This window comes from Micropterus salmoides, unplaced genomic scaffold (genome assembly GCF_014851395.1).
Source record: "Micropterus salmoides isolate LMB-PRFRI ecotype aquatic unplaced genomic scaffold, ASM1485139v1 Ms_hic_scaffold_12, whole genome shotgun sequence".
NCBI lineage: Eukaryota > Metazoa > Chordata > Actinopteri > Centrarchiformes > Centrarchidae > Micropterus > Micropterus salmoides.
Window position 1 is genome coordinate 29,920,568 of NW_024040263.1, and position 27,657 is coordinate 29,948,224.

The 27,657-nt window shown below is 42.3% G+C and overlaps 2 protein-coding genes across 17 annotated transcripts in view; one reads left to right on the forward strand and one right to left on the reverse strand.

Annotated features, from left to right (window-relative positions):
* Positions 1 to 508: 508 nt before the first annotated feature.
* Positions 509 to 27,657, reverse strand: part of LOC119899771 (zinc finger protein Aiolos-like) — a 30,625-nt gene continuing 3,476 nt past the window's right edge. For 4 of the 16 annotated variants that reach the window (XM_038714483.1, XM_038714484.1, XM_038714481.1 and 1 more), the window contains exons 3-10: positions 10,364 to 10,476; positions 9,448 to 9,513; positions 9,007 to 9,117; positions 6,698 to 7,114; positions 4,528 to 4,695; positions 3,998 to 4,114; positions 3,063 to 3,176; positions 509 to 1,712 (exon numbers count right to left, since the gene is read on the reverse strand). In XM_038714483.1, coding sequence (XP_038570411.1) covers positions 1,072 to 1,712; positions 3,063 to 3,176; positions 3,998 to 4,114; positions 4,528 to 4,695; positions 6,698 to 7,114; positions 9,007 to 9,117; positions 9,448 to 9,499 — 1,620 coding nt within the window. In that variant the 5' untranslated portion in view covers positions 9,500 to 9,513; positions 10,364 to 10,476 and the 3' untranslated portion in view covers positions 509 to 1,071. Of the gene's footprint in view, positions 1,713 to 3,062; positions 3,177 to 3,997; positions 4,115 to 4,527; positions 4,696 to 6,697; positions 7,115 to 9,006; positions 9,118 to 9,447; positions 9,514 to 9,779; positions 9,877 to 10,363; positions 10,477 to 10,569; positions 10,658 to 16,550; positions 17,182 to 27,657 lie in introns of those variants that run through there. The other 12 variants (XM_038714487.1, XM_038714485.1, XM_038714482.1 and 9 more) reach the window with 8 other exon arrangements.
* On the forward strand, positions 12,201 to 26,268 carry LOC119899774 (insulin-like growth factor-binding protein 4). The gene is made up of 4 exons (XM_038714497.1): positions 12,201 to 13,209; positions 21,044 to 21,207; positions 22,206 to 22,331; positions 24,118 to 26,268. Exons 1-4 carry the CDS (start codon positions 12,852 to 12,854, stop codon positions 24,253 to 24,255), a joined length of 786 nt encoding a protein of 261 aa, XP_038570425.1. The 5' UTR covers positions 12,201 to 12,851; the 3' UTR covers positions 24,256 to 26,268.

Below are 27,657 nucleotides of genomic sequence, written 5' to 3' on the forward strand. Positions count from 1 at the left end.
ATATTAACGAGGAAAAGTGTCATTTGACATTTTACCCTCATTTGATCAATTTCAGATCATACCAAAATTTAGATAACTGCAAAGGCATCAAGGCCCCTCCTTTTCATTCCAGATTTAATGTAACGTAACAGCTTTAACATGCTTTCAGAGTAATCTTTAGGTGCAACTTACAGCAACAGCAACTTACATTTAATTTACTTAGACTTTCACATACATCCCCTTTATCTTAGATATACTTCTTTGCACTTTCTATGCCTTATATATACACCTCTATATATCTCTCTGCAAAACTGTGAGCCATTTCTAACTAGCGCTAAATGAGTATAATATTCAGGAGGGAGAAACCAACACGTGGTGCAGAGCGAAGTGATGTCCTTTGAAGCAGTGAACTGCACTCAAAACCACAGCCTAAAAGAAGACATGTGACCTTCTAGATAATAGGATTTTTTTCTGCAGTCTTGAATTGGCAAGTGTTTTTCAGAGAAGCAAAACGTCTCTCAACAAGGTGCAGGTCTATGTGTGATGAAGGAAAAAAAAGAAGTTGTCTTTTATTTTTACACCTTTACACAGATGGAAGAAATAGTAGATATACAATGCATTCATTTTTGCCATTTTTCCGAATATTTGAATGTATACATGGATATATGATATAAACAGCGGCTAGAGGAGGGATCATTAAGTACAAATGTATGTATCAAAAGGAAGTAGAAATACTCCCGCATAAAAACTTTACAGGCCATCTTTTCAGATGAGTACATTATGACTAAGAACACTCTGACACTCGTCACACTCCTATAACGTCTCTCTCAATCTATCTCTCTTAAACACTCACACTCACACACACACACACACAGGAAAAACACACAGAGAGAAATAGCTGCTACTTCATGCTTTCATTTCTGATACCACCAGCTACTAATATGAGTAAATCTGTGTGTGCTCCTGCAGTGTTATCTGTCTGAGCATATGTGTTTGTGCGTGCTTGCGTGTGTGTGTAAGCATGAATGTCTGCATGAATGTCTGCATGAATGTCTGCATGAATGTCTGCATGAATATCTGCATGAATGAAAGCTACTTCAGTTCTAGGCGGTGCTCGCCGCGAGCTATGTGGGAAGAGAACTCGTAACGGTCCCGGCTGCGGTGGCCGCAGACGTTGCACTCGAGCGGGTCGCGGAAGCCGTGGCACCCCATGTGGATGGTAAACATGACGTAGTCCAGGAAGATCACCCTGCAGTGGCCACAGGGGTACACCGCCCCGGGCATCGCTCCGGCTTCCCCGTCGGCCCGCGGCACCCGTAAAGCCTCCAGTGGTGTCAAGGGGATGGGCTGGGAGTGCGGGTGAGGCATGCCGTTCTGGTGGTTCAGCCCTCCCAGCAGATGGCCTAAGCTGTACATGACAGGCTGGGACATCTGGGAGCCATCAGTGTGGAACGAGTCCATGCCGTGGGGTGGTTGGGTGTTGTGAGGGAGGCCCAGGAGTGGCATGCCCATCTTGTGACCGTTGGTAAGGCCTATTGGGCTGATGTTATTGCGACCTAACTGGATGGGGTAAGGCCTGTGGGAGGGAGCTGGGTCGCTTTCTGGCCCTGTGAGGATGGGTTGTTGCTGATGGTGGGCATCGGGCCCTGGGGAGCCTGGTGTAGAGTCCTTGAGGTCAGTTCGGTGGACCAGCTCCCTATTAAAACTCAGGTCCAGGCAGACACCATTGTCGCCTAGACCAGCAACATGAGAAGAAAGAGCACTCAAGACTCTGCAAAAGGAGGTTTTCACATACTTCCAACAGCATGGCCAGAGAAAGAGCCACAGGCAGCAAGCAGCAGTTCAAGCACTTATTGCTTACAGATGGAAAAAGATCTAATAGAGATCTTTACAAGACTCTAAGGGTCAAAGTCCTCACTTTGGTGTTGAGTAGAGACAATGAGAAAAATGTGCACCCCCAGGGCAACACAAAGGAAAAGTCACACAGTGAATTAGAACATGCCAAGCTCACAGGACAAAAGAAGCTTTAAAGCATCACAGCATCCTGAGAAAGCAGATAAGCTTGGAGGCATGAGAGGACAGGGCTGAGAGCAAGCAGACGACGAAGATGAAGGCCTCCAGTGCAGCTGTACCACAGAAGTATAGACGGAGAAGCACCTGCTCACGTTTCACGCCTCCCGCCTGTTCTCTCTCTCTCTCTGCGGTTGCAGACATTACTGTGGTTGTCATATTGAAAGATCTCACTTCATTTGTCAACCTGATAGAGAGCTGTAGGAGGGTTTTTACCAATACACCCTCGTTTTGCGAGCAGCTTCACGCTTGATTATGAAACTACAACCCGATGTTAGTTAGGCTTAACCAGAAAGGTGGGAGCTGACTATTGAAAATCACTGTGTGTGTGTGTGTAAGCCCATAAAGTCAGCCATTTACTGAAACTGATATCTTTTTATCATTCATCACGCTACACAAATTATCTGGGTTTAAATCAAAACATACAAAGTGAGTCATTAAACTGAGAAGCTTCAAGTGCACGTTTCTAATTTTAACATGTCTCCATTTATTTTGCCATGCATGGTTACCAATACCCACCTATGACACAATTCTTGCAGAGAATTTAGGACAGTGGAGACCATTCTCCGGTGTGTGCAGGTATGAGGCAGATGCTCTGCCCTCAATTCCTGTTTGGCAAGAGATGAAGGCCAGCAAAGACAGACAGGCAAACAAGTAGCTTAGACAGACAACTTAAAATACTCTGCAAAACATGAATTCTGTATTGTAAAGCATCAATGCGTAGCAAAAAGCACAAATGATGTAAACACTTCAAAAGACAGCAGCGTATTATAGCATATTACAAGCTCATTAGCTTTACAATAAAGAAGTGATCAAACAGGTGGCCATTAACATGTAGAAATATCAAGTAGAAAATAAGTAGATAAACAAATAACAAAAAAAATGCAGGCATTCATAATATTTTATTTAAAAGCTATAAGCTGCTTTAAAATTTCAACACATCTCCTTAGAGGTCAGTGCCCCTACTGAACCCCCCACCTACGTGTCTGTGGTGTGAGTTCAGCTGCTCTTACCGGTGAACTTCTGTGGCATTGAGCTCTTCCGTTTGGCTACATTGCTGGCGAGCCTGTCGAGAAGCAGAGCACGCTCAGTGCCCATCTGTGTCCTGGATGTCTGGCCGTCCTCTGCTTGACAGCAGGAGAGTGACAGAGTAAGTGCAACAAGGAAATGAAGACCTCTTCTCGATCAAGCAGTATCATGAGTAAAGGGAGTGAACTGAGCTGCAACTGTCCACATGTCAACGCTTTTGTGGTTAACAAGGTGAAGTAAAAAAAAATCTTGCTAAACACACCAGCTGTTCAAAGCGGAATCACACTGGGAGGAAGAAGATATTAATTTGAGATCAGAAGCTCCTTTGACCTCACTTCCTGGTGCTTTTTTATTTCATCAGTGCAGGAGAGGAGACCACAGGATGAGGATGTACTTCCTCACCACTACGGCACTATCAGGCATAAACTTACGACATTCGGTGACCACAGAAGCAGAGCATTGTCTGTGTGTTGCAATCGTGCAACTGTCCTGTCAGTGTATAAAGCCACTTTTGGGGAGAGGTTATAGATATAGAGGGTGTGTTTGTGTGTGTGTCGAGTGGCTGGGCTGAAACATTTGCCCTACATACATATTTGTCTTCCCCTTTGCCGCTACAGTCATGAGAAGCGGTCTTCACAGCACTGAGCCACCACACACCACAGCAGCCATAACCTATTTAGCAGTAATAATGGGCTAACAGCCATAAGCTCATTAATTTAATGAGGCTGTAAAACGAGATTCGTTAGCAATAACAGCTTTAATCGTGCACCTGCTGCATATGTACAAATGTGTTTATGTAGACTGTGCGGGGGTCTGATTACATTACATTACACCAGTTGTATGTGCATGTGTGAAGTGTGTCCTGTGAAGACAAAGATGTTGAGTATCAGAAAGGGACGAGTGTGCACTGTCTGCTCACCTCTCTCAGTGGTACCTTTGCTCTGAATGTACATATGGCACCGCTCTCTGTGCTCTTCGAGCGAGCTGCGCTGTTTGTAGCTGCGACTGCAGTGGTTGCACTTGAATGGCTTCTCTACTGTGAGCAGAGGTTTCAGGTAATCATCAACATATGAAACATCAACAACATCTAAAAGGTACAGCAAGTATTATTTCCTTAAGTGGTTTCATACAAAACTGATGATGTGCATATTGGAGAATGTGCAGCGTGTCTGCAGGTAAAACACGTGAACTGAAAGTGAATGAGCAAGTTTCCAGGGGTAAATGAGTAAGATGTCACATGTAGTGTGTGTAACCGAGTGCATGGCAGGGTGTTACTGGAAAAGCCATGCAGGCTCAGCAGACCTCATGTGTTCAGATTCAAAGGGAGTGAGAAACCAACATGAAGGAGTGAGAAACCAACCAACATGATACTGTACACAGGTGCATCAAGTATCAGTGCATATCAGCTTCACATGTGACTGAATGAGCGAGTGTGTGGCTGGCTGGTACCAGAATGTGTGCGCAGGTGGCCGCTCAGAGCGTCGCGTCGACGGCAGGCGTAGCTGCACATGGGACATTTGAAAGGCTTCTCCCCGGAGTGCAGTTTGATGTGGCGAAGCAGGTTTCCCTTCTGGGTGAAGGAGGCCCCACACTGGGTACAGTGGAATGGCCTCTCACCTAAGTGTTTAAAAAAAAAAAAATACAAACACCATGAAAAACAATCTGAACACTGAACATGACATTTTCTTTTAACACATAACATTCCTTGATTTCACACGAAAGTTTGATCACTGGTAATTATGTTGTTACAGAGTACCTGTGTTGGGGTGATTATTTCGACCGTTTAACCACACATTGGTGTGGTGTTCACAACTTCATGAGTGGAAATTTTGTGATAGCTCAGATGTTGATATTAAAGATATCATTTTCTTGCTCCTGGCATTACAGTGAATTGCAAAAAAACAAAAAAAAACACAGAATCATTCACCATCTTTGAAAAGGGAACAAGGCAACATCCAGTCAGAAACCTAGAAACAATGTTCTCACGACTCGAACTACACAAATGCACCAACACAAATGCACTTGACTTCCCATGTCAAAAACACAGTCACACAGTTCCATCTGAAGGCGGCATTACTCTACTATTCAACTGCACTTATCAATGAAGCTGCAATGAAAATGTATGTTTTACTACTAAAATCAACAATCACGACTCACGACAATCATCTTGACTTCAACATGTCTGTGCAAGAGGATCCTTTAAAATGAGTCAGTAATGTCATCATATTGCATCGCAAATGCATCACGGCTATAATGAGGAGCTTGGTAACCTCAAAATCTTAAATCCTTAAACTATGATCTCTGTTTATCACACTAGAGAGACAAGAATGATCATCAAGGAATAAGAGAGGCAGATAGTGATCATCATGTGTCAAAGGTCCCTCGCTGAGATAACCTGGCGCTGTATAACTAAAATTAAATTGAATTACATTCATTACTTGTGTCCTTAAAATCTCTTACAAGGTTCTTAAAAGTAGTTTTCTGTTAATAATAATAATGATGATATAATAAAGTTGTAAGACACTTATCAAAACCAGCGTTACTGGTGCTTTTAGTGCTTTTCAACAAAAACAACCATAATGCACAGCAATGTATGAGTAAACAGGCAACCATAATAAATTTAAAACAACAAATGAATAAAAACCATCAATAAAAAAAATGGGTGAATTAGAACGTCAGGTAGAGCAATGTCAAGAATAAAGTACAGTGTAACTCAATAGTTAAGAATGAAAATAAACCTAAAAATGAAAAGAAAGCCTTTTGATAACAATCTGTCTTCAAAAGTGATTAAAAAGAGGATCTAGATGTAGCAGGCCGGAGTTCTTTCCACAGCCGAGGGGCCCTAACAGAAAACTATCAGTCTACTTAAGTGTGAGGTGGGAACAGTCTCAGGATGTGCACTGGTTGGTACTGGAACGGCAGTTATATATTCTGGGGCCAGGCCCTGAAAGGCTTTAAAAGTAGTAAATAATATCTTAAACAAATCCTAAAACAAATCGACAGCCAGTGTAAGTCTTTAAATTTAGAGTAATGTGCTCTCTTGTCTTTTTTTTGTTTTAAGGACTCTCGCTGCAGCAATTTTGACAATTTGGAGTCCATTAATTGATTTCTCGTTTACACCAGTTAAAAGACTTTCACAATAGTCCAACCATGAGAAGATAAAAGCATGACAGATAGTTATATTCCACTGAATGATAATTATGTATGGTGTGTGCAGATGTGGTCAGCAGCGACTTTCTATTTCTTCACACTGACAAATATTACTACATGTGAACAGACAACAAGCTGACCACGACAGAAAGTATGAGCGAGTTCTTACATTAATTGCATAATTCAGGCAAAATAATGACTGCAAATGTACTGTGATGTGTTGACCTATCTGTCACTGCAATCACATCACAAAGTTATTGCATGTGCTTCATATTTGAACAACAATAGAGGATATTTCACATCCTCTTGTGGATGTGCGTCACATATGATGCAGACTCTTGTGTTCTTAATCGTAGTTACTCGATCAAACATCTTGACCTAGTCAATGCAAAGCCCTATCTCCCAAAGCTGTCAATAGGGTGATGATTGCACAACTGTTGTGTTTGAGGTCAGGTGTTCCTGTGCTTACCCGTGTGGCTACGCTTGTGCACCAACAGTACGTTGATGCTGACGCAGGACAGGCCACAGATGTCACAGTTGAGCTTGCCTGTCGCCTGGATGCGGGGAGCCATGGATCCAGGCACATAGGGCCCTTCTGCACCAGCCGCTACTGCTGCGTGGGCGTCTGGCAGGGCTGCACTGTCGTAACGCGAGTAGTCCACCAGTGACAGGTCCTGTGGCTCATTCAGGGTATCTCCCTCTTCGTCCCCCTCCCCTTCCCTATCCTCCTCATCGTCCTCCTCTGTCCTCTCCTCATCAAATCCTTCCTCCATCCCGTCCTCACTGGCCCCCTCTGCTTCCTCTTTTGGCACAATATCCCTTTCTTTTTCAGATTTGGGGAAGTGCTCGTTGTCTTCCATCTCCTCTGCCTCTGTCTTTATCGTACCTAAGCAAGGAGGAAGCAAGGGAGAAGCACAGAATATATTTGGAAATTAAGTGACTGAAACATGTGATAAAAAGCACAGATTTAAAGAGACGAGACATATGGAGTGATATATGGACATGCAACACTTGATGTTTGTTTTCACGTCCAAATAAGGTGCTAAATCAGCTTGGTGGGACTCCAACCATAATGTGAAACGCAGTCACAACTTCACTTCTACATTTGTATTTATAGTTGACAGTCTGATATTAGTACTAGCACACTTCCAAAGTGTGGGTATCTTAATTTGGGCTGATGTGTAGTGTCACAAAGACAGTCAGAAGATGTGTGCTTGAGATAAGGGGAAGGCATTTCCTCTCAATACACAGTATGTAGAACCAGGGCAGGAGAGCGACGCAGCAGGCGCCTCATACAAACAACACCATTCCTTATCTGCTTTTAAAAAAAGACCTCAGATTGATTGTTTATTGCCTGTGTCACATGCAATGAAAAAGTCCCTAATCCAACATTGATCTGTACCAAAGGTCTTTTCCAAATTGACTCTATCAGCCAGCAGAGTACTATTTCGGACTCATTTGCACTATATATAATAGATTTCCTGTTGTTTATTCTTGACCATTTTGACCACAACTCCTCTACTACATTAGGTCAAATTTCCATTCCAGGAAAGATCAATTGAACGCACATTTCACCACAACTGCTGACACGCAGAGTCCCGAAGCCTGGTTTGCAGGACCTCTCACCTAGGCTCTTGGTACGTGTCAACTAACCCCCAGCATATTCAGTTCCATCCAGAAACCACACTGTGGTCTTGGCGGTGACTGGTGATGAGCTTAACAGCAGCGCCTTGCATTGTGGAAAGCGCTTCGAGGTGCTATGGAAACTTTGCACACGCAGAGCTCCGAGAGGCCTGATATAGAGTCCAGGGTCTCAGAGCAGTGAACCGCAGGCTATGCATCAGTAGCAGAGTAGGGCTTTAGGAAATAGGGCAGATGGGTGGCAGTCATAAATAAATAGGAGTGCTGTCTTTAACACCATGTTCTTTTTTTTTTAAAGTGACAAATGAAGGGACTAAGGCCACAAGGCCGAGTAAACATTTCCACGCTCAAAATATCATGTGTGAAATAATTTGGTCAGAGTTTAGAAATGTGCAAATGTATAATTGTCCCACTTGGTGTGAGGATACTCTGCAGAGCTTATATGTAGAAATGCAGATAATATCTGACATTGTTAATACATGACATTATAAAAATCAGGTGGGGTTGATCTGGCCCTCATGTTACTGCCCAACCTCCTTCCAAACAGTGTTGAAGGCAGATTAAATCAAATGGTGAGGTATTTGGTATTACTTTGCCCTGAATAAAACACCATGATGAGCACCAGCGCAGGAGACACGAAAAGTCACTTTTTACTATACCCACTTAAGTGCTTAATTAGCACTTAAGACCTTCATGATGCCTTTCCTGTCTAATCAGTTGGATAACATACAAACCTTTCCATCATATGTAATCTTTTTTAATTGCTGTTGGATAAAAAAAAACAACATTCCATCTAGTCTATTTAAAAAAATATATTTTCATGTTTAAGTGAAGTCAAAAAATAAAACTCTCCTCCTCGTTCCCATGGGTTGAGAAATATTATATATATATTGTATATGAAACCATAAAACTCCTTTAGATAAAAACAGGACAGCACAGTGGCCACGCTAAAAAACAAGTTAATTTAACTCCTTTGATAGACATCTCGCAACAGCAGCGTTTCACTGTATTAAATTTCAGGGTTTGTAGCAACGTTTTCCAACTGTTTGTAATGTCCGTGGACAAAAAAGTAATTGTACGATGCTAGATGTCAAGCGTATGCGTATGTGTGTGTGTGTGTGTGGGGGGTACACGTACGTGGATCCGTCACACCTTCAGCACACTGCATTCCATTCTCACTGAACGAGCTATCCTCCCTCTCTTCTTCCTCCTCCTGTGGCTTCACATCTGCAACATCACTGCAGACATCTGAAAAAGTCAAGGTGACACGTTGTGCATGTGCAAATACTTTGTGTTACTTTTTGTTTCATTAAGAGAACTATTAATCAGTACAGGCCAGTTCTGTTAGAATAAGGGAATCTTAAAATCCCTTCATGAACATTAAATGTGCAGGAACACTTCTTCATATTGCCGTTGCAGGGACATATACAACTGCTACCAGCTGCAGCCTGCACAAACCCCTCCACATATATACCTTGAGCTTTCAATACCATGTCATGTGCTCTCAGGCAGGATGGTGGCAGATGTGGAGAGATGTGCGCAGCCTGATCACGTACACTTTCACGCTAAGATACTCACCCATCCCGTTTCCCTCTGGGGTGGTAAATTCAGGATGTTGGTCTGTGTTCATGATGACAAAATGTTCTGTGGGGAGGAATTCAAGAGAATTTACAAGATTTGGTTAATGGGAGATTTAGAGTTTAGAATCCGAGTAAGTCAAACCAAGTCATGCCAGATTCCTTCTTATGGTACTTTCAGAACTAGGCTGCTGTGTTTACGGAGCACTGACGAGTGAAAACACTTTCTTAGCTATTCACATGCCAATAAAACCTTCTTAATACCAATGATACTATTAAAAGCCTCCAACACTATTTCTATAAAACAAAGCAAGAAATAGAAGCAACACTTGCATCTCGCTGTTCCTGTTGGTTGGACAGCATAAAAAGAAGCAAAAAGTGGGGGTTAAAGCCCACGGTTGATTGCTCGACCCTGTCACTACATTTAGCCTTATGAGAAAGAGATGATATTCACTGCACATGCACTTCCTGCCGAGTCTGTACATAGGAGCAAGTGTAGAAGTGCTTTCCATACCAACAGCCAGTGAGGCTCCAACACCGTAGTCAAGGTGGTTTTAAAATGAATTAGAAGTGAAATACCCAGCTGTGCACTTTTTAAAAGCTGTTTCAGAAGCCCTGTATCAGTTTACAGTGAAATAATAAAAATGGCCAAAGTATGAATAATTTTAAATCTATCCTGTAATAAAACATGAAAACTGTGTAGTTACTTAGAAAGGTTTTCACAATTCAGAGAGCTCTAACTACACTTCCACCACATTCAGTGAGGAAAATACAGCAATAATAAACTTTCTCATTCGGTCAAAATGAAATTGAGAAGCGCGTGTCTACACGTTACAATTAATTCCAGGGTACTTTTGGGGTTTTATTTTTTGTTCTGAAGAAAACAGTAAGTTTGAGTAATGATGAAATATTCTTACCCGCTTTTTGCTCAGCACCCAGAGGAGAACAGCTCTCGCAGTAGGAGATTCCACGCTCCGCCACTGGACTTTCTCTGAATATGGAATATACGCACCGTCACTTGGAGCGATCCCTTAAAGGAACAGGAACTTATTTTTGAACAAGGTGGAGCAAAAAAGAATGTTCACACAGCAGAGTAGCAACACCAATTTAGATTACTCCTCACCATTTTCATGTTAATATAAACATCCCTTTTCTATACCTAAACATGTAGAGTCTGTAACACTTTCACGTTTACGAATGAAACAAAGAACAGATTATGGGTTTGGTATCAGTTCAGGCAGTCCACATGGTTCCTGACTTGGTTCCACTTAAGGAGCTACTACTCCATCTTGTGGCCAACCTTGAAAGCTACTAATGTGTCCAAATACTCTCCCTCCAATCAATAAATAAGTCTGTACACACTGTAAAAAAAACCTAAGCACTGTAGCTCTTTGAACACATTTTTAGTTAATTGTTTATCTAACCTCTGAGAAACCATCCTGCACGGCACCACCCTCCCCCCAAAACACACACACACACACACACACACTCAGTCAAACACCTCGTAAATGACACATAATGAAGCTGCTGGCCCTCTTGTGAGCAGCTCCACTAACTACCAACTGCTTTAGTACATTGTTATTATAGTCAGTCATCTCATTAAAGCTATATTCTTGTATGTGACCATATGTGGTTTTTCTCTCAAATATTTGACCTGCAGTGTAGAAAGTGGATGATTTACAGCAAGGCCATTGATATCTTGACTAACTTGACTGATAATTTGCCAAACAGGGACGGCTGAGGAATCTGGGTGCCGTGTAACTAACAACACACACTGTAGCGCCCACCTGAGTGGTGCACAGCCTTGTAAGGCTTGCCTGGTGCCCCTGGCCCGCCTATGGCAACCAGCTACCAGCCGGTTAGAAAAAGCAGAAAGAAAGCACACTCACAAAGGCATTATAATACATGCTGGGTTTCCATGGCAAAATGGAGCCAAAGGCACACAGGACAAAACAAAAAACAAAACATCGACTAATAAAAGCCATGATTCAAAAACTTAAAGCCTGGGTGCAGGGCATATCTGCACACACGGGCAAACAAGAACAAAGTAACCTGCGGATTTATGATTAGAAACACACACGTACAATAAACTATCCCCGCTTTCAGCATTGGTAAAACTTATCCTGCGATCCCGCTGGTGGGAGGCTTTTTTAGGACCGGTGGGGGCAGGGCGGCAGCGAGAGGGGGGGGTGGGGGGGGGGGGTTAGACTGTCCATTTGCCTTTTATAGCTGCCCACTCCAGTAGCAAGAGAGAGAAAAAGAGAAAGAGAGATCTGGGGGGTGGGTTGGGGGGGAGCGACAGCACAGACTAACTGAACACTAGACGCACGTGTATGCAAACACACACATCAACACACACTGAGACCCTGTTGAGAGTGCAGGCAAGAGGATGTTGTTTGAACAATGTTTCGGCCGCAGATGCACATACGTGTGTGTGTTGGGAATTTGGGGTTGATTAAAGGGGAACAGCGCTGATGCGTTCTCTGCCGTTTAGGTTTTTATGGATCCAAATGTTGGTCAGACCACATCAATTTATCGTGTGTCACGTCAAATAAGAATAATAATGAAAAGAATAATAATGGGAGGGTGGGGGAGAGAAGTGTATTCTGTGTGTGAGAGTGAAAGGGCTGTTTTTTCTCTCTGTGCACTCAGGATTGAGAGGACAAGTGAGGGAGAGTGTATATAAGCTTGTGTGCCTGAGTAAGAGAGAACTAGAGAGAGAGACAGAGGGAGACAGAGGCAGAGAGCTTTAGCCTGGCTGTTCTCCGCTGTGCCTTTCAGCTCCTCTCTCACTGTAGAAAGAGGCGTGTCCATGGACCAGTATAAAGTCCAAGGAGAGCCACTCGTGTTTAGCCATTCTCAGGATCGAGTCCTTTGCACTGCGCACCAGCAAGAGGAGGAAACTGCAGCTGTTACTTAAAACACGGTCTTTTGATGACCTGCTTTGCCTTTGGACACTTGTAGACCAGATTTTTTTGGTGCTTCATTAGAGGGCGGGCGAGCCTGTGGACTCAAACTTGAAGAGAGAGCAAGACTCACCTGAACACAGTGGTGGATATCCTTCCTGCAACTGTTCATTCCAACACAACAAAAACTAGTTCTTATCACCACTACATTTGCCAGCCGATCACGAGATCACGAGCAGGCTCCAGTTTCTGCGCTGTGAAATTGAATCAGAGGAACGGAGAGGCAATACAGCAGAGGCATTGTGTCCCTGCAATTGAAACACTAACCAGCTGAAAATATCAAAGACCGTCTGGGACAAAGCTTTCCTCTCTTGTTGGTATAAGATCTGCTGTTGAAGTAGAAAGTGATCAAAAGCCGCACAACACTCAAGAGAGGAGAGGGGAAGCAAAGGGGATCATACACGAGGGCAAAGGATTGCGTGCAGGTGCCGGGGCTGCCATGGTGCGTGGAGGTGGTGTGGCAGTAGCTCCCTCCTGCTGGGGCCTTTGGGCGTTTGGCACCCTGACGCTGGTGGTGCTGTGCTTATCGGACCAGGCCATCCGCTGCCCGGTGTGCTCCGAGGAGAGGCTGGCCAGCTGCCATCTGCCGGAAGGTTGCGAGGAGACGGTGCGGGAGCCCGGCTGCGGCTGCTGCCCCACCTGCGCCCTGCCTAAGGGGACTCATTGCGGCGTCTACTCTCCCCGATGTGGCACGGGCCTCCGCTGCTACCCGCCGCGCGGCGTGGAGAGGCCACTGCACTCACTGATGCACGGTCAGGGGGTGTGCACCGATGAGAGAGAGGTGGAGGAGAACTCAGGTGAGAGCGAAGGGGTCAGAGTCTCTGTGTGAACTGATGACGAATACACTTCTTTACACCGGGCACTTCTCCCTTTTAATTATTGTCAATTACAATTAGGCTCCCAGCACCAAACACACACACATCTCTGCAAATGTTTATGCTCTCGAAGTAGGAAACTGTCAGCCACAGATGACCAGGTCTCTCCAAACCTGGACCGGCGTATCTACATCCCTCTTGCTCTGTGGACGCATGGCTGAGCAGAGCAGAATATTTTCTGTCTCCGCTCACTGGGCCTTACCTGAGCTGGGCAGGGTCAGGGTTTGGGGGTGGGGGTCTAGGGGGTGGGGCGGTGACAATGTGCTGCTTGTTTACCCTAATCTCAGCTAAGCCCCGAACCAGAGCATGCACACACACCAGCTCCTCACGCATGGCCTGATGGGAGAGCCCACACAGTCCCTCTGCTGTCTTGCGGCCGCTCGCTGTGAAAGGGGCCCTGCTGTAAGACGCAGAGCAGGCTTCAGAGGAGAGCGCTGTGGAGATAGCCGGGGTGGGCGTGTGTGTATGAGCTTGTACTGCATGTGTCTGCGCTTTCTATGACATCTGGCATGCAAGGAGATTACCTGTTTTGGTGAAGGAATCATGCATTTGGTTAATGCAGTGACCAATGCGCTAACAATTCTCCTTCCCAGCAACCTCTGGGGGTGCAATTACCTCATCATGCCTTTGTTAAACTGAGATCTTGCAGGTAGTCGTGTAGTGCAGGCGGTGCAATGCATTGTGGTGGTACTGAGAATGTGAGTCAGCGTGTGTGTGTCTGTGTGCGTGTGTTTTTAATGGGAGGACGTAATAAAAGCTGCTGTATGAAATGACTGTAATGGAGTGTTGCCAGTCTGGGGCTATTAGAGCTCTCTGCAATCAGTAATTCACTTGGTGCTCTTTCATAGACGCCCCCATTCCTCCTTCTGCTTGTGCAGATGTCTAACTCGTCTTCTACTGTCGATGTCTCTATCACACTCCTCTGGGCCGGCTTCTCATTCTCCTCTTTGTTCTTGCATTCCTTTTGCGAAGAGGAAAGTCTGTTTCCACTTTCACACAGTGGGATGTCTAATCCTGGATGTCTCATCTGCATATCCAGTTCCAGTTCACTGCGTCCACTGTTTTGTCTTCCTCTGCTTTCCTCAAAGGGAGGGGTGTTGATTTCCATGATGCCATATGAGACAATTGTAATAATGTGTCTCAGACTTGGTGGTTGTTTCATTTGTCCAAAGATGATCAACTAACTGGCCCGGCGCTGCTGAGCTCAGGCTCCCAGACAGTTACTGGTAATGGCAGTAGGCTATCTGCTAATGCCAGAACACCAAAGATTTGGATCAACTTAGCTAACACAAAACTCCCAGGACACTCATCTTCATTGCAGCATCTGTTTCCCCTGGCCCTGGGTGCACAAACCCCCCACCCCCTCCCCCCAGCCCTAACAAGCCTTTGAGCACATCGCCCTCCGAGTCCAGCTCCTTCATGAGGATGAGCTCATCGGCACTCTAACTGCCAAGCCTGAAATGAGAGCCTTCTGCTCTCTGAGCAGGGCCAGCATAGGTTAGGCCGGCACATAGCATGACTAACTGGAATCAGAAAGACGAGGAAAGCTGTTTGGAGCATGATAAAAACAGAGGGCTGTCTCAGCTTGGCCCGGCTGTGCTCCCTGAACATTATTTCTGCTCTTTGATGCAGTGTTGTCCGATCAGCTGGCCCGGAACTGGGTTATAGTGCACTGGGGGGAGTCTCGGGTCCTTTCTCCGGGGCGGGGCGGCAGTAGATGGAACATTTAGGAAAGTTCATAAGTTTTGTTTTTGGTGTTCTGTAATCTGAGCGCTGAGTTCTGTTTGCCTCCACACTCCTTCTCACCCCTGGAGTCTGTCATAACAAAGCGGGAAAGCTTTGCCCAATAAATCTCACTGTAAATCAATTCTTCTGGGCAGCAGCTCAGATCTGCTGTGTAAGAATGTTCAATGTAAACCATGGCAGCGGAGAGACAATCAGAAAGGCACGGGGGAGAGGCGAAGAACAACTCCAGTCACAAGCAGGAGATTTCCTTTGTGGCGCATTACTCCGTACTTATGCATTATTAAACACGGGGGTGCATCTCCTGAATACATGTCTGACACTGCCCCACTCCTAGCAACAGCGAACATGCTAGATAAAAATAGAAGAGGGTTTTTAAAAACCAAGAGAATTCATAATGAAAAGGACCCTGGGATAGAGACAGATCTTGACAGCCCAATGAAGGGAATTTAGGGTGTAACAGCTCTGCATCTAGATACTGCAAGATAACACTTGCATCACAAAAACTTGTGCTGCCATTGTGAGTTCATGTTTAAGCCTAGTTGCTAACTACTAATTGAAAAAGTAATGCATTAATGCATCAGGCTGGCAAGAGTTATGAGCTATAAAACCATTCTTTGGTTCAAAACAGTGTTTCTCTCACAAAATGTACCAACCTGAAGGCTATTATTGAAACAAATTTCCATAGCAACAACAAGCACTATACTGCATCTTATGTCAAGGTCTAAGACAGCTTTAGTGCATCTTAATATGCCGTTCCTAGAAAACCTCTCTATCTTAATACTTAGAATAAATCATCATGCGTGTGTTGGGATCTGTCTCGACATTCCTGCCGAGTCTTTCCTGGTGTCATATTCAAATGCTTCCCTCTGACAGTGAAACTATTTACAAACTGATACAGTTGTCAGACATGAAAAGTCTTACACTTACAGGCACCAAAGGAGTTGCATGAATGAAGCTATAGGTGGAGCCCAGACTTTGTCCAACTATGCACAATTAACTGTGACGCACACGAGACTTTATGAAAGCAGCATGCTAACCTAGATTTTCCTTTCTCCTACGGCCAACGACTCCTCAGCACGTTTTGCTAAGGTGGGAACTGGTTAAAGATGTGGACGCATTTTTCAGGGCGATATATGAGGATTTTCCCAAACCTCTTTCGGCAGATGTCCCTTAATGTTGTGTATTTGCTTTCTTTTGGTTGTGCAGCACATTTGTACAGCTGGGACTCTTATGCAGGAGTAAATGTGATTAGCTAATTGCTGTCCTCCATGGGACAGGGACCCCCTTCTAGTGTTGGAGCGGAGATATACATAAACAATCCAACTTTGTCCAGGCCATGAAACAGGTCTAATCTGAGGAGGACAGTGAATACTCACACGATTTCACACGTGAACCTATTAATTCAGCAATAAAACAGTGAAGCAATCCACAGCTCAATATCTTGATAAACTGTGATTTTTAGTGTTTATTTCAGTTAATTCATGCCTTTCATAAAGATCAAATATTGTATTTGTTACCAGTGTTCCAGGCAGTAGTCCCCTTCACTTCAATTTCCCCTCCTTGCACTTCTAGTCAAGACACTGATTCTGTTAAAACAAGAACAATCCACTCAAAATTAAGTTAATGATGTAACTCAAAATAGTTTGACCTAATTCACTGCAGCTGCAGGTTTCCCTCTATTCATAGATCTATTCGTCACATGTAGCAGTAGTATTAGTGCAGCAACAAGTGATGGATGGCTAAGATAACCCGGGCTCACTATCACAGAATTCACTCACAGATCTGCCAAATAAATCTACAAAATAAGTATGGATGGAATCAGGCCTATAGAGCTGTGTCCTTGTGTTAAAGATAACTATAATAGTGCAGTTCAGTTTATGTGGTTGGATAAGTGACGCAAATTCAGATGGCTTTGAAGATGTTTTTATCGAGATAAAAAATAGGATTGCTTCCTGAAAACAGAAGAGACTCAGAGAATCTCAGAGGAGGCAGTGAATGTGGGAAAAGCCTCACACTGAACTTAAGTTCCGAAAACATGTTTTTTTTTTCATACTGCAGTACAATGTTTTGATCCAAAAGATTTTTGACAGGATAAAGGATAATGTTTATCTGGATGATGAACCATGTGGAAGAGTTTCTGCTCTCTTTTCTGCCTCTGATCCATACCTATCTGTCTGTGTGTGAGTGTGTGTGTGTGTGTGTGTGTGTGTGTGTGTGTTAAAGCTGGCTTATTACAGACATTAACAGAGTTTCAAGCCTTGGACTGAAATATCAGTTTTTCATAGCATTGCGCCAGGGCAACCAAAGGGTTTTCTTCACTGAAAATGAATAAAACGGCTAGAAAGCTGCTGTGGAAAAAAGTGATTTTATGGTTGGCTTCAGTTTCTTGTGGAACTTAGGATTCAAAGCAGGAATGCACATTTTTAATTATATTCAGATTTGTTGCTAATTATTTTCTGTTCCTGAAAGGGTAAATCAACACTGAATCAAAGAGGGCCATACGCTGCTGCTGTGCTCTCTTTCGATTCAAACTGGCAAACATGCTGCACTTCTGGATGTCTGTTTTGACATCAGCTGAATGGGAAGTAGCCAGAGTAGGCAGCGGCATTCAGTCTTGATTTAATGTTTTATCTTTCCACTGACAAGTGATACCATAAAGACTTCCAAAATTTTCATTAGCCTTCTTACAGCACATGCGGTAAGTCTGCTTACTGCACTAGACATCAACTCTGATGATTAACTGATTCAAAGAAATCTTCTGCCTGGAAACCAGTGATTGGATACTCTGGCAGCATCCAGTGTTGACTGAAAAGAACATTTTTTTGGTAGTAAGCCTAGTTGACTTTGAGCTCGCTGCCACAAACTCTTAAAAAACACCTATAAAAGTTTTACAAAATGTTCTTTGGTGAGTTTCCTCCTGAAAGAGTATCCATTTTTTTAGAAGATTAGTCTCTGTCAATATGGTATAATCTATTCTATTCATGTGTCAAGGAGAACTTACATCACCACAAAACATGTTTTTCTGTGTGAAAATCACATTTTAAGTCACTTTAGGCAAGTTTTACATACTGACTTTGTTCAAATCAGGCTAATCCCAATGTTTGGGGTTTAAACATTTATGAATAATATAACAGAACAGGAATGCAACTAAACAGTTGCAGTGGAACAGGATGGTATTTAACAGAATGTATTAAATGCAGAATACAAATAGCATATATAAGATTATCTAGATAGATACTAAACTATCTTAGCAATACTGATTGCACCATAAACAAACATTTTAAAGTAACTTAACACCGGGCTGAAAAGCTATGTTTACCTTCCCTCTTTGGTTAAAAGTTTTCTGTGTTTGGTCAGATATGGGTTGTGGTACATCTATACCTGCAGCAGCTGCACCTGTATCCACACCCAACAGTACCTGAAGTACATTCTACACCACTGCAGCATAATGAGAAGGTAAACCACTGGAGGTGACCCAAAGCAAGTCTTTCAGCTGCTTTTATATTTCTCTTTTATAGGGATCCTTTAAATTAGTGTTTTTTACACTGTGAAAAAACATTTTAAAAGGGTGTATCTCAGGTTTTTGTACAAATGTCTCACACAGCGGACTGTCCTTTGGCTTAGCTCTAAGTGGAAGTATAAACCACTGGAAAGTACTCTGCCAATCTCGCTGACCATAACTAAATATTTATTTGTGGAGGATATTTGTCTTTGAGGTTTACAAGTTCAGCCTTTAAGCCAGTAACATTGGAATTTGAAATCTGATGCCCCATAATTTTCTTATGTTAGTGTTCTACGGAAAAATATATAAGACTGTATATAGTCAGAAGACGTACTTGTCAGAATGTAGATCAAATTGTGTAACCACAAAATGATATTTTCCTTGGCGGAAAATGAGTTCATCAGGAGTAGAGTGCCGGGCCAATCAGACTGCTCTCTTTCATCCCATAATCAAAGTTGCTGATACATCTGGTGACCATTGTGATGAATATACAGTATTTTCAAGTGCGACGGCAGATATGTGATATGACAAATATTTAACAAGGAACTAGATTGAGCAAGCAATGCAGTTTATTGTCAAATAGATGTGGAATTTGACAGCTAAGAGCTAAAAAAATGTTGCTTTGTGTTCACCCGACTGTATGCTCAATTGATCAGTGCTGTATCACAATAATTATACGCTGTATTGTCCTCACACTAGGCTATTAAAATATGACAAAGAGTCTACGGATGAATTTAAATGATGGATTTAACCTGCTGATTCATAGATAGATAGTGGTCTTTGTTTTGTCTTTATGGATCATGTTGGCTTAGTTTTGATTTATTAGAATGAACCAAAACACACAAAGACAGATGTAGAGTGTTCATGACTCTGAGTATGATCATATGTTTACTCAAGACCTTTCTTTATCTTTGCTGTGCACCTGTGACTGGCAATGAACTTCAACGTATCAGCTCCAGGGCTGATAATGCGCTGAAGGAATTATATTTCTAAAGCCAAATCAAATGAAACCACACAGAGAAGTGGCAACTTCCTCCATGGAGAACAGCAGTGGTAGCAAACAGGACACGCCACCCCTGACCCACTTCTAAATCACTTTGGCTCGCCCTACGAAAGAGCGTGGAATCGGAAAAGTGTGAACTGGCAAAAGAGGAGAAAGAACAACTTGGAACGAAGGAAACAGCTGAAACCCTGGTGGCTCTTGTGGAAGAAAGTGCTGATGAGCAAGGCTTAACGGCAACAAGACTAAAAATACAAACAGCCAAGAGACACTTCCTCCCAGACAAGCCAAGCCAAGCAAGATGACTGTCTATGAAGTTTAGAGAAACCTGGTCACCTTCCAACTCCTGTCACCGAGTTGTAGAAAATTTTTTAGTCATCACCAAAAAATGGTCCAGGGTCAACATCCTGAATACAGCAGGGCCAGGAAAAAAAAGCTTGTACTGGTTTGGATGTGGGTTTGTGTCATCATGCATTGTAGACCCGAGAAAAGGCTGCACACTGCACACGATTAAGGAGGCTACTGACCCACCTTCATTGTCTCTTAGCCAACCGCAATTAACTGGATGCCTGGCAGTGACCCTAGATATTAACCAGAGCTCCGGCTTGGTTCAATGATCAGAGCGAGAACAGCTTCAAAATGGTAAAGCCGCAGCTCAAAGTGCTTTGATTCCAGCGCCAATCTGTAAAATACCATGGGTTATGAGAAGAATGGGTAAAACGCTGCCAAGTCTTACAAGCCAGGCAACATGCATGTGCACAAAGAAAGACACACATAACCTTCATCTCTCAGTTTGCCCATTGTGTATACCCCCATCACCATCCAGTGCACACACACACACACACACACACACACACACACATACACACAGTTGTGCCCACTTGTGACAATGCAAATACCCTCTAACAACCTCCATCTGGCACTGACTGAGGTTGTTGTGGAAGGGTGGAGAATTAAGAGGGAGGGGGGGCATTTCCTGAGGAAGCAGCTGGCTGCCTGCAGGGCCACAGAACTGCAGGATTACAGGGATGCAAAGGTGAATGTGGCACAGACCACATTGTAAAGAGGGTGGCAGAACAGGGGTGGGATCATTTACGAAGCCTCAGCGCTCGTGGCATGGCTGTGGTACTGTAGTTGAAAAGTACCAGGCTGAGAGCTGAGGTACAGATTACCCCCCAGAGCTGGATCGTGGATTTGTCCTTGAGGTTAACCTGGCCTCATTTTTAGCCTACATCTCACCACGTTCAGCTGTATGGGATGTTATGTATATAGACAAGGAGGAGTAGCAGAACATCTCCTGCTCTATATCTGACACCCAAGCAAATCATTAAAATAATGGATGTTGCCTTAAATAATTCTCATATAATTAAATGTGATATTATTACGTTGCACTGACAATCATGCCAATAAAAGCCCTAAAAATGTTTCTTATTAATACTTTTGACAGTACACTGTTCTCCTTTCCTGCTGAATTAAAGGAACTTTCTGCATTGTTCCTTGTCCTTTAGCGATGGACAGGCAGGATGAGATCATCCCTGAGCACCCAAACAACAGCAATATCCGATGCAGCCCACAAGATAAGCGCTGCATACAGAAGACCCTGGCCCGACACCCTTCGAAATCCACAAATCAGAGAAGCAACACGGCCAGGGAGGAGACCAAGGCGGCGCTGGTGAGAGAAACGATCTTCTGACATCTTATCGGTTTAACAGAAAAAAACAAAACCAGGCAATCGCTTCTGCAGCACATGCCTCCGCCACAGCAGGTGTTTTACATTAAGGCTTTATAGTTCGAAAGCCATGGGCATAACAGTCAGGTTATAAATTGTACAAATTAGTTATTTACAGACCATAACATTTAATTTGGGTCTTGGGAAATAAAACACAGGTGCACATTGACATCAACATTCAATTTACTGTTTTAACATTGGCAAGAGCAGGATCATTGCATCTCATTAATCAGTAACAGGCTGTTTTTTTCCACATTTCATGTAACACAAAAATGTGTTGTGCTGTGAATGCACACTAATGCCACGGTGTTGCTTATGGTGGCTTCCCACCCAGTTAGGTTTACTGAATACTTTGGATATTTATGTTTTTAAATACTTTTTTTTTTATCTTTGTGGGAATGCAGTTGGATTGGCTGTGCAGATCAAATAAACTGCCAGAATGATGCATTCAGATGCAATCATTAGTTGGCTCATTAATTGAATTGAAGCGTTATTTGCAGATACATCTGCATGCAAAACAATGTAAAGGTGTTGACATTTCACTGTCAAATTAAATATGTGTGATGTTGAGTTTAACGATCCATAACTGCACTTTGTGTTGCACTTAATAATAACAATTATAAATAAATTATGAAAGCAAAATGCATGTTTGCTTGGTATTTATTTTCTACTTTAAAATCACATTATTACTTTAGACACTGCAGATGTATTCATTACTTTTCATGACTTACTGAAATGATATCTTAACATATGGTGGTTGAGTTTTAGATTAGATTTTAACTCTCATGATTTTCCTAGACATTTTAAAGATTAGAGATAATTATTTGGCATTCTTTCTAACACCGCGGTTTTCTCACACTACTGCAAATGTCTACATTCAGCTACATCTGGAACAGTGCTGATGTGAGCAAACATCAAACCAGAAATTATTTCTCCTACAGGCTCCATGTCGTGCTGAGCTACAGCGAGCGCTGGACAGACTGGCATCAAACACCCGCACACATGATGATCTCTTCACAATCCCTATACCCAACTGTGACAAGAACGGAGATTTCCATGCTAAACAGGTCTGTGATTTCAAGCACACGCTCGTTATGAGCTTTATTAAATTACTGAGCAGACCACTATTTGGCCATGTGTGTGAATCTCTACTATTAAGCCAATATAAATAAAAATGCCTCTTTATACTTCAAATAGTTCCCTTGAAACCACATCAGGAATTTGTGGGCCAAAACATGTCTGCAGACGATGAAATATTGTCTCACTAGTTCAAGATCAACTCAAAAGTGTCTCCAAGCAGACTGTCATGGTGATGCCAAGCCCTTATTTTTCTAAGCTCACATGAGAAGTGATTTACGTTCAGAATCCAACAGTTGAACTCCGTGTGTAAAATGGTTTCCCCTAAACTGTTGGACAATAATCACTTTATTGCTGTGATGGATGCAATTAGCTTTTGGATGCAATTGCTTTTTTTTTTGTTATTCTGCCTTTGCAAGATTGGGCAACTATGCAGATAAGAGTGAGAGAATCAGAGAACATAGAAATAGAGATAAGACTGCTCTGAGTTGTGTATGCAATCAAAGCAGCAGACGCAGAGTCAGATAAAAGGAAAGCTTTGCTAAGGGCAACAGCCGTCAAGTCTGAGTTATGCTGATTGTGTAACATGGTTAAAGTATCTTTGTCTGCTCAGATTCGCAGGCATCTGTTTACTGTTTAACTAAACGCGCACTGTGATAAAACCTATCGGGAAGTAAAGCACAGGTCATGAGGGACAACTGGGGATCATTTCATGGCAGGGTTGAGATTTTTAACTGGTCTTTTTGAAGCAGTAAATCACAACAGAATCACACAATAGATTTTGTATTATTGTATTATTATTAATTGTTAAAAGTTCACAGAAGGAATCAGAATGAAATTATGAATTTTATTCTCTCAACACTTCTCACAGTTTCTTTAAGGCAACTTAAAGTGCTTGTTTGTAATGTTTAATGTATGATTCTGCTTTTGGGTAAGTTGACAACATTCTTTTAATGTGGTCTGGTGCTAAATGTTTTACCTGACAAACTCCAGTCATTTGACCGTTTATGCAGGAAAAAGCCAAGTGCTGCAAAACAATGAAAACATCTTTAAAGACTAAAAGCAGGTCTGATGTCATCTCAGAGAATGAATACCCTGCCAACAGAGCCTTAACTACTCTTTCAAGATATTCAAACTAGTCTGTAACCTCTAACCTAGTGCTCAGTTTTATACAAACCAGAATTAAATTATTCTTGGAGGCAGCAAGCTGTACACACAACTCTGATAAATTAAACGTTTACTGGCGAATATGTTATCAAATGTTTGCTTATTGCATTCCTTGGGAGTCGTGTTTGTGTCCACCAGGTGAGCGTAAGTCAAATACACACTCTCTTTTTAGCTCTGTTTAGGTCTCCACCTACTCCAGAGGGAAATATCTGTCTCTTCAGCTGCTAAATGCTGCACTATGTTCACCAGCTAGTCGCTAACGTTGTCAGTGTGCCATTTGGTGTGCCATTTGGTTCTGGGCAGGCAATGTGCAGAGGGTTACCTGCTGCTACTGAAACCGCACTAATGAGGATGGCGAGAGTAAACCAAAACAGCAAAGTTGTGAGCAGTAAAACTAAAATATTGATTTAAAAATACTAAAGCTCTGTAAAGCTTAGGGGAACTTCAGAGTGTCTGTTGGTTTATCATTCTGCGTGACACCTTTAACATTACATTTAATTCATCAATAATATAAAAAAGATTTATTACAGCACCTTTATTATTTGAACCTGTAGCTGAATAAGCTGTTATATGTAACTAGAATATCCCATATATCTTGTATGCCCACAGTGCCATCCCGCACGTGATGGTCAGCGGGGAAAGTGCTGGTGTGTGGACCAGAAGACGGGCATGAGGCTGCCGGGGCCTCTGGAGCTGCGAGGGGATCTAGACTGCCACCAGTTAATGACTGCTACCCTGAGGGATTGAGGAGTGAGGAGTAGCGGTGGGGGTGCAGGAGCAGCTGAATTCTACTGGTGCTTATTAGTAGAACTACATGAGGAAAGGACTTTGCCCTAAAGCCTCGCTTCACCTGAGGCCAACGGTACTTGAGCTTGCGCAACAAAAAGGAAACCATTGAATTGAGTTCTTTTGCTATTTTGTTTCTGTGTGTGAGAGTATGTGATCTTTTGAGCACTTGTTGTGTATTGTTTCTATTATGTGAACTTAAGGCAGATAGTCTTAAGACACATGCGCTTTAAAGTAACAGGTGGCGGAAAAAAAACCCTTCCACAGATAACAGTTGTAGTTGTCTTTGTTAGAGAGCAAATGTGTGGTTTTCTATAGTCTAACTTTAGTGGAATAGTCTTGAAAAGTAAGAACATGCACCAGCCCCACCAGAAAATCAGGCCTGAGATACAAAAGGAGCTGTTAGCATTTGTTTTCTTACTCCTGGAGCATTAGATCAGTTGAATTACAGCAGAATTATCAGATCTGATACCCAAGCTAAATCAGAATTACTGCAAAAGGACAATCCAGAAAGATTAGGATTGCGTACTAGTTTTTCACACAATGTGTGTAATTGGTTGTAACGTATGGCTCTGTCCTATATGTCATAAACCCCACCCATCTGGTAAGTCGGTTCATATAAACCATAAAACATGTTTGCAAACATGAAGTCTAGTTCAGTGACAACAAACGTAGTGGTATCAATAAAAGATGGGATGAGAACAACTGATGAAATTAAAAAAATAAACAGGGGTAACAAAGAATGTGCAACAATCCTTGAGTTACCAAATGATAAGCCATAGCTTTTCACAACATCAAGAGCTAAGTGAAAAGTCAGTTTAGTTTGTCATTATAAAAAATGTATCTGTGAAAGGCCAGAATAGATTTGCTTCATCACCACATGGTTAACTCTGCATCCTCTTCTCTTTGCAACAGGCTCTTTCTAGCATCGTGGTCCAGAAGGACTGGAAGCGTAGCTGGGCTAGAAACTCTGTACAATACTGATAGGATAATCTTATTTTTCCAGCTGGTGCTAAGATGCCAGTGTTACTCTCGTGTTTGTGTGAATATGCTTCAAGATACAGGATTTCTCTCCAAACAGACTGCTTGGCAGAACTTCGGTGGTGCTATATACTGTGCCAAAAAACACACAAAAAAAATGGCTTCTGCACTTTTTGGGCATTATTTAGGATTGGAACAGAAGACTGGGATTTTCAGGAAGTGGAGCAATTAGCATCAGCAAGTGTGAGGATCATCTAAATGTGGGACTATCTGCACTAGCTATTGATAAAGGCTTTCCATGTGTGTTTTCAATGTTGTTGTTAACATATAAAAGTATCACTGAAGCTAACTGGCTGAATGTTCCACTGGCCAGTGTTGTAAAGCTCAAGTGTGATGTGTTTCAAAAGCAGAGTGTAATACATTTCAATGATTAAGCTCCTGGCATCATAGCAGCTTTTACTTAACATATAGTTTTGAATGGAGGACTCTGAGGTAGCAGTAAAGATAGCGTAATGATTATGTGGAAACCAGAATGTCCTCGGTTAATTTGACAACGCTAGTTTTCAGTTTTCATATTGTCTTTAGAGCATCAAGCTAAACATTAAAGGATTATATTACCAGCCTTAAGTGACATGAGCTACTCATCAAATACTTTAGATACTGGAGGCGAGGCTGGTATTATTCTTAAAGCTATTTGATTGTTCTGGTGTTGTGCATTAGGAGTTCAGGGCAGAGTATCAGGTTTAAGCTAATGCTGGTGTTTGTCACCACCAGATATGGACAGCCTGCTCTATCTGTTCCATGGGAAACGCTGGTTATTATTGACTCAAGCAAAAATTGATGTTGTGCAGGTGGACAGTCATTACAGGTGTTGGTGTCACTTGAGTTCACATGAGGGACAAAGATGGTCCGGAGGGAGAGTCAGGTCATTCCCACACAGAACCACATAAATGTCAACCAAATGACTGGTGTGTAGATTAAAGTGCAGAAATATCAGATATGTAGCAAAAAGTCCATAACGAGACAGACAGTCACAGCTACTGTCCCACAGTAGATTTTGTTTCCACACTCTGATTTTACCTCAACATTAGCTGAGCTTTAATTGGGACTGTTTGAGCACAACATACTGAAGGGAAGTTCATTCATCTTCACACAGAAAATTTGTGCCATGAAAACTATTAATATTACGCGTGTTTTGCACATTTGTCCATAATAAATTTGATCGAGTCTTTATTCTAAACGGCAGTAGTATATGCATATATAGAATCCGAGAAAAGTAAAATGCACTACATTTGGTGCTTTTCCCGTTCATTTATTGTGGAAAGTAGTAAGACACTCACTTTCAGGTGTGCACAGCAGTTGCTCACCCCAGTAAATATAACTCTAACTGGGGACAGCTGATTTGTCCCCAGATTTAATCAGACAATGTGGTCCCTTATCAGATTGAGGGTTTCTCTAATGTTATCTTCAGTGCATCCTGAAGATACCGAAGGGTGTGAGGGTCAAATTCCGGAGAATTAAAACAATCTTTCTACTTTTTGTATGTACACGGACAAACACAGACAAACACTTTCAGAGAATTACGACATTTAGACATTTAAGACATTTTCCATAGATTCACATTATGGTTAATCATAATAAACCATTCACAAATATGATCAAAGCAAAACAAGTGTGAAATAAATTTTGTAGGTTTTGTCTCTGTGTTGGCCTAGTTATTCTGTCATATATAAAGATATTACACAGTTTTGGTCCCCAGTTATGAACAACACTTCATACTGCGAGGATGTAGGATACATCTAATCACTGGAGCCAATGGTCAATTGTATTGCCACCTGATGAACACTTTTACATGTCACCACAGAAGGAAATGTATCCAAAGGTAGTTCAGCAAAACACAGACAGACGGACAGATCGTAGATCATTGCTACAGCTTAAAAAGATCAAAAACCAAATATCCTAAAAAAACGTTCCAAAGACTACAAGCACAGTATCAGGAGGCAGCAATACTCATTCAGTGAACTGCGTGCACACAAACAAGTTCCAGCTAAATCTTATCATACATCAATTAATGAAGTGTTACTAAGCACATTTAAACACATATCTCTGTTCAATAATAGTAATCTTTGAGAGAAAAGGCAAATGGCTTTGTCTTTGATTTTGTAAAGGCCTTCTAACTACATAAACTGTGTATTTAAGCTATAGTATGTTGCTTGATCTCTAACTTTGCTGTACTGAACTTTAATTGCATTTCTTGAGAATAGACTGTTCCTGTTGCCTTTGATATTATCTATTAATGTGTAGAGGATATGAAATAATGTTGCATGCGTACAAATGGACTGGGGTTGGAAATAGCTATGGTCTTGTGTATCTTGTCCAAAA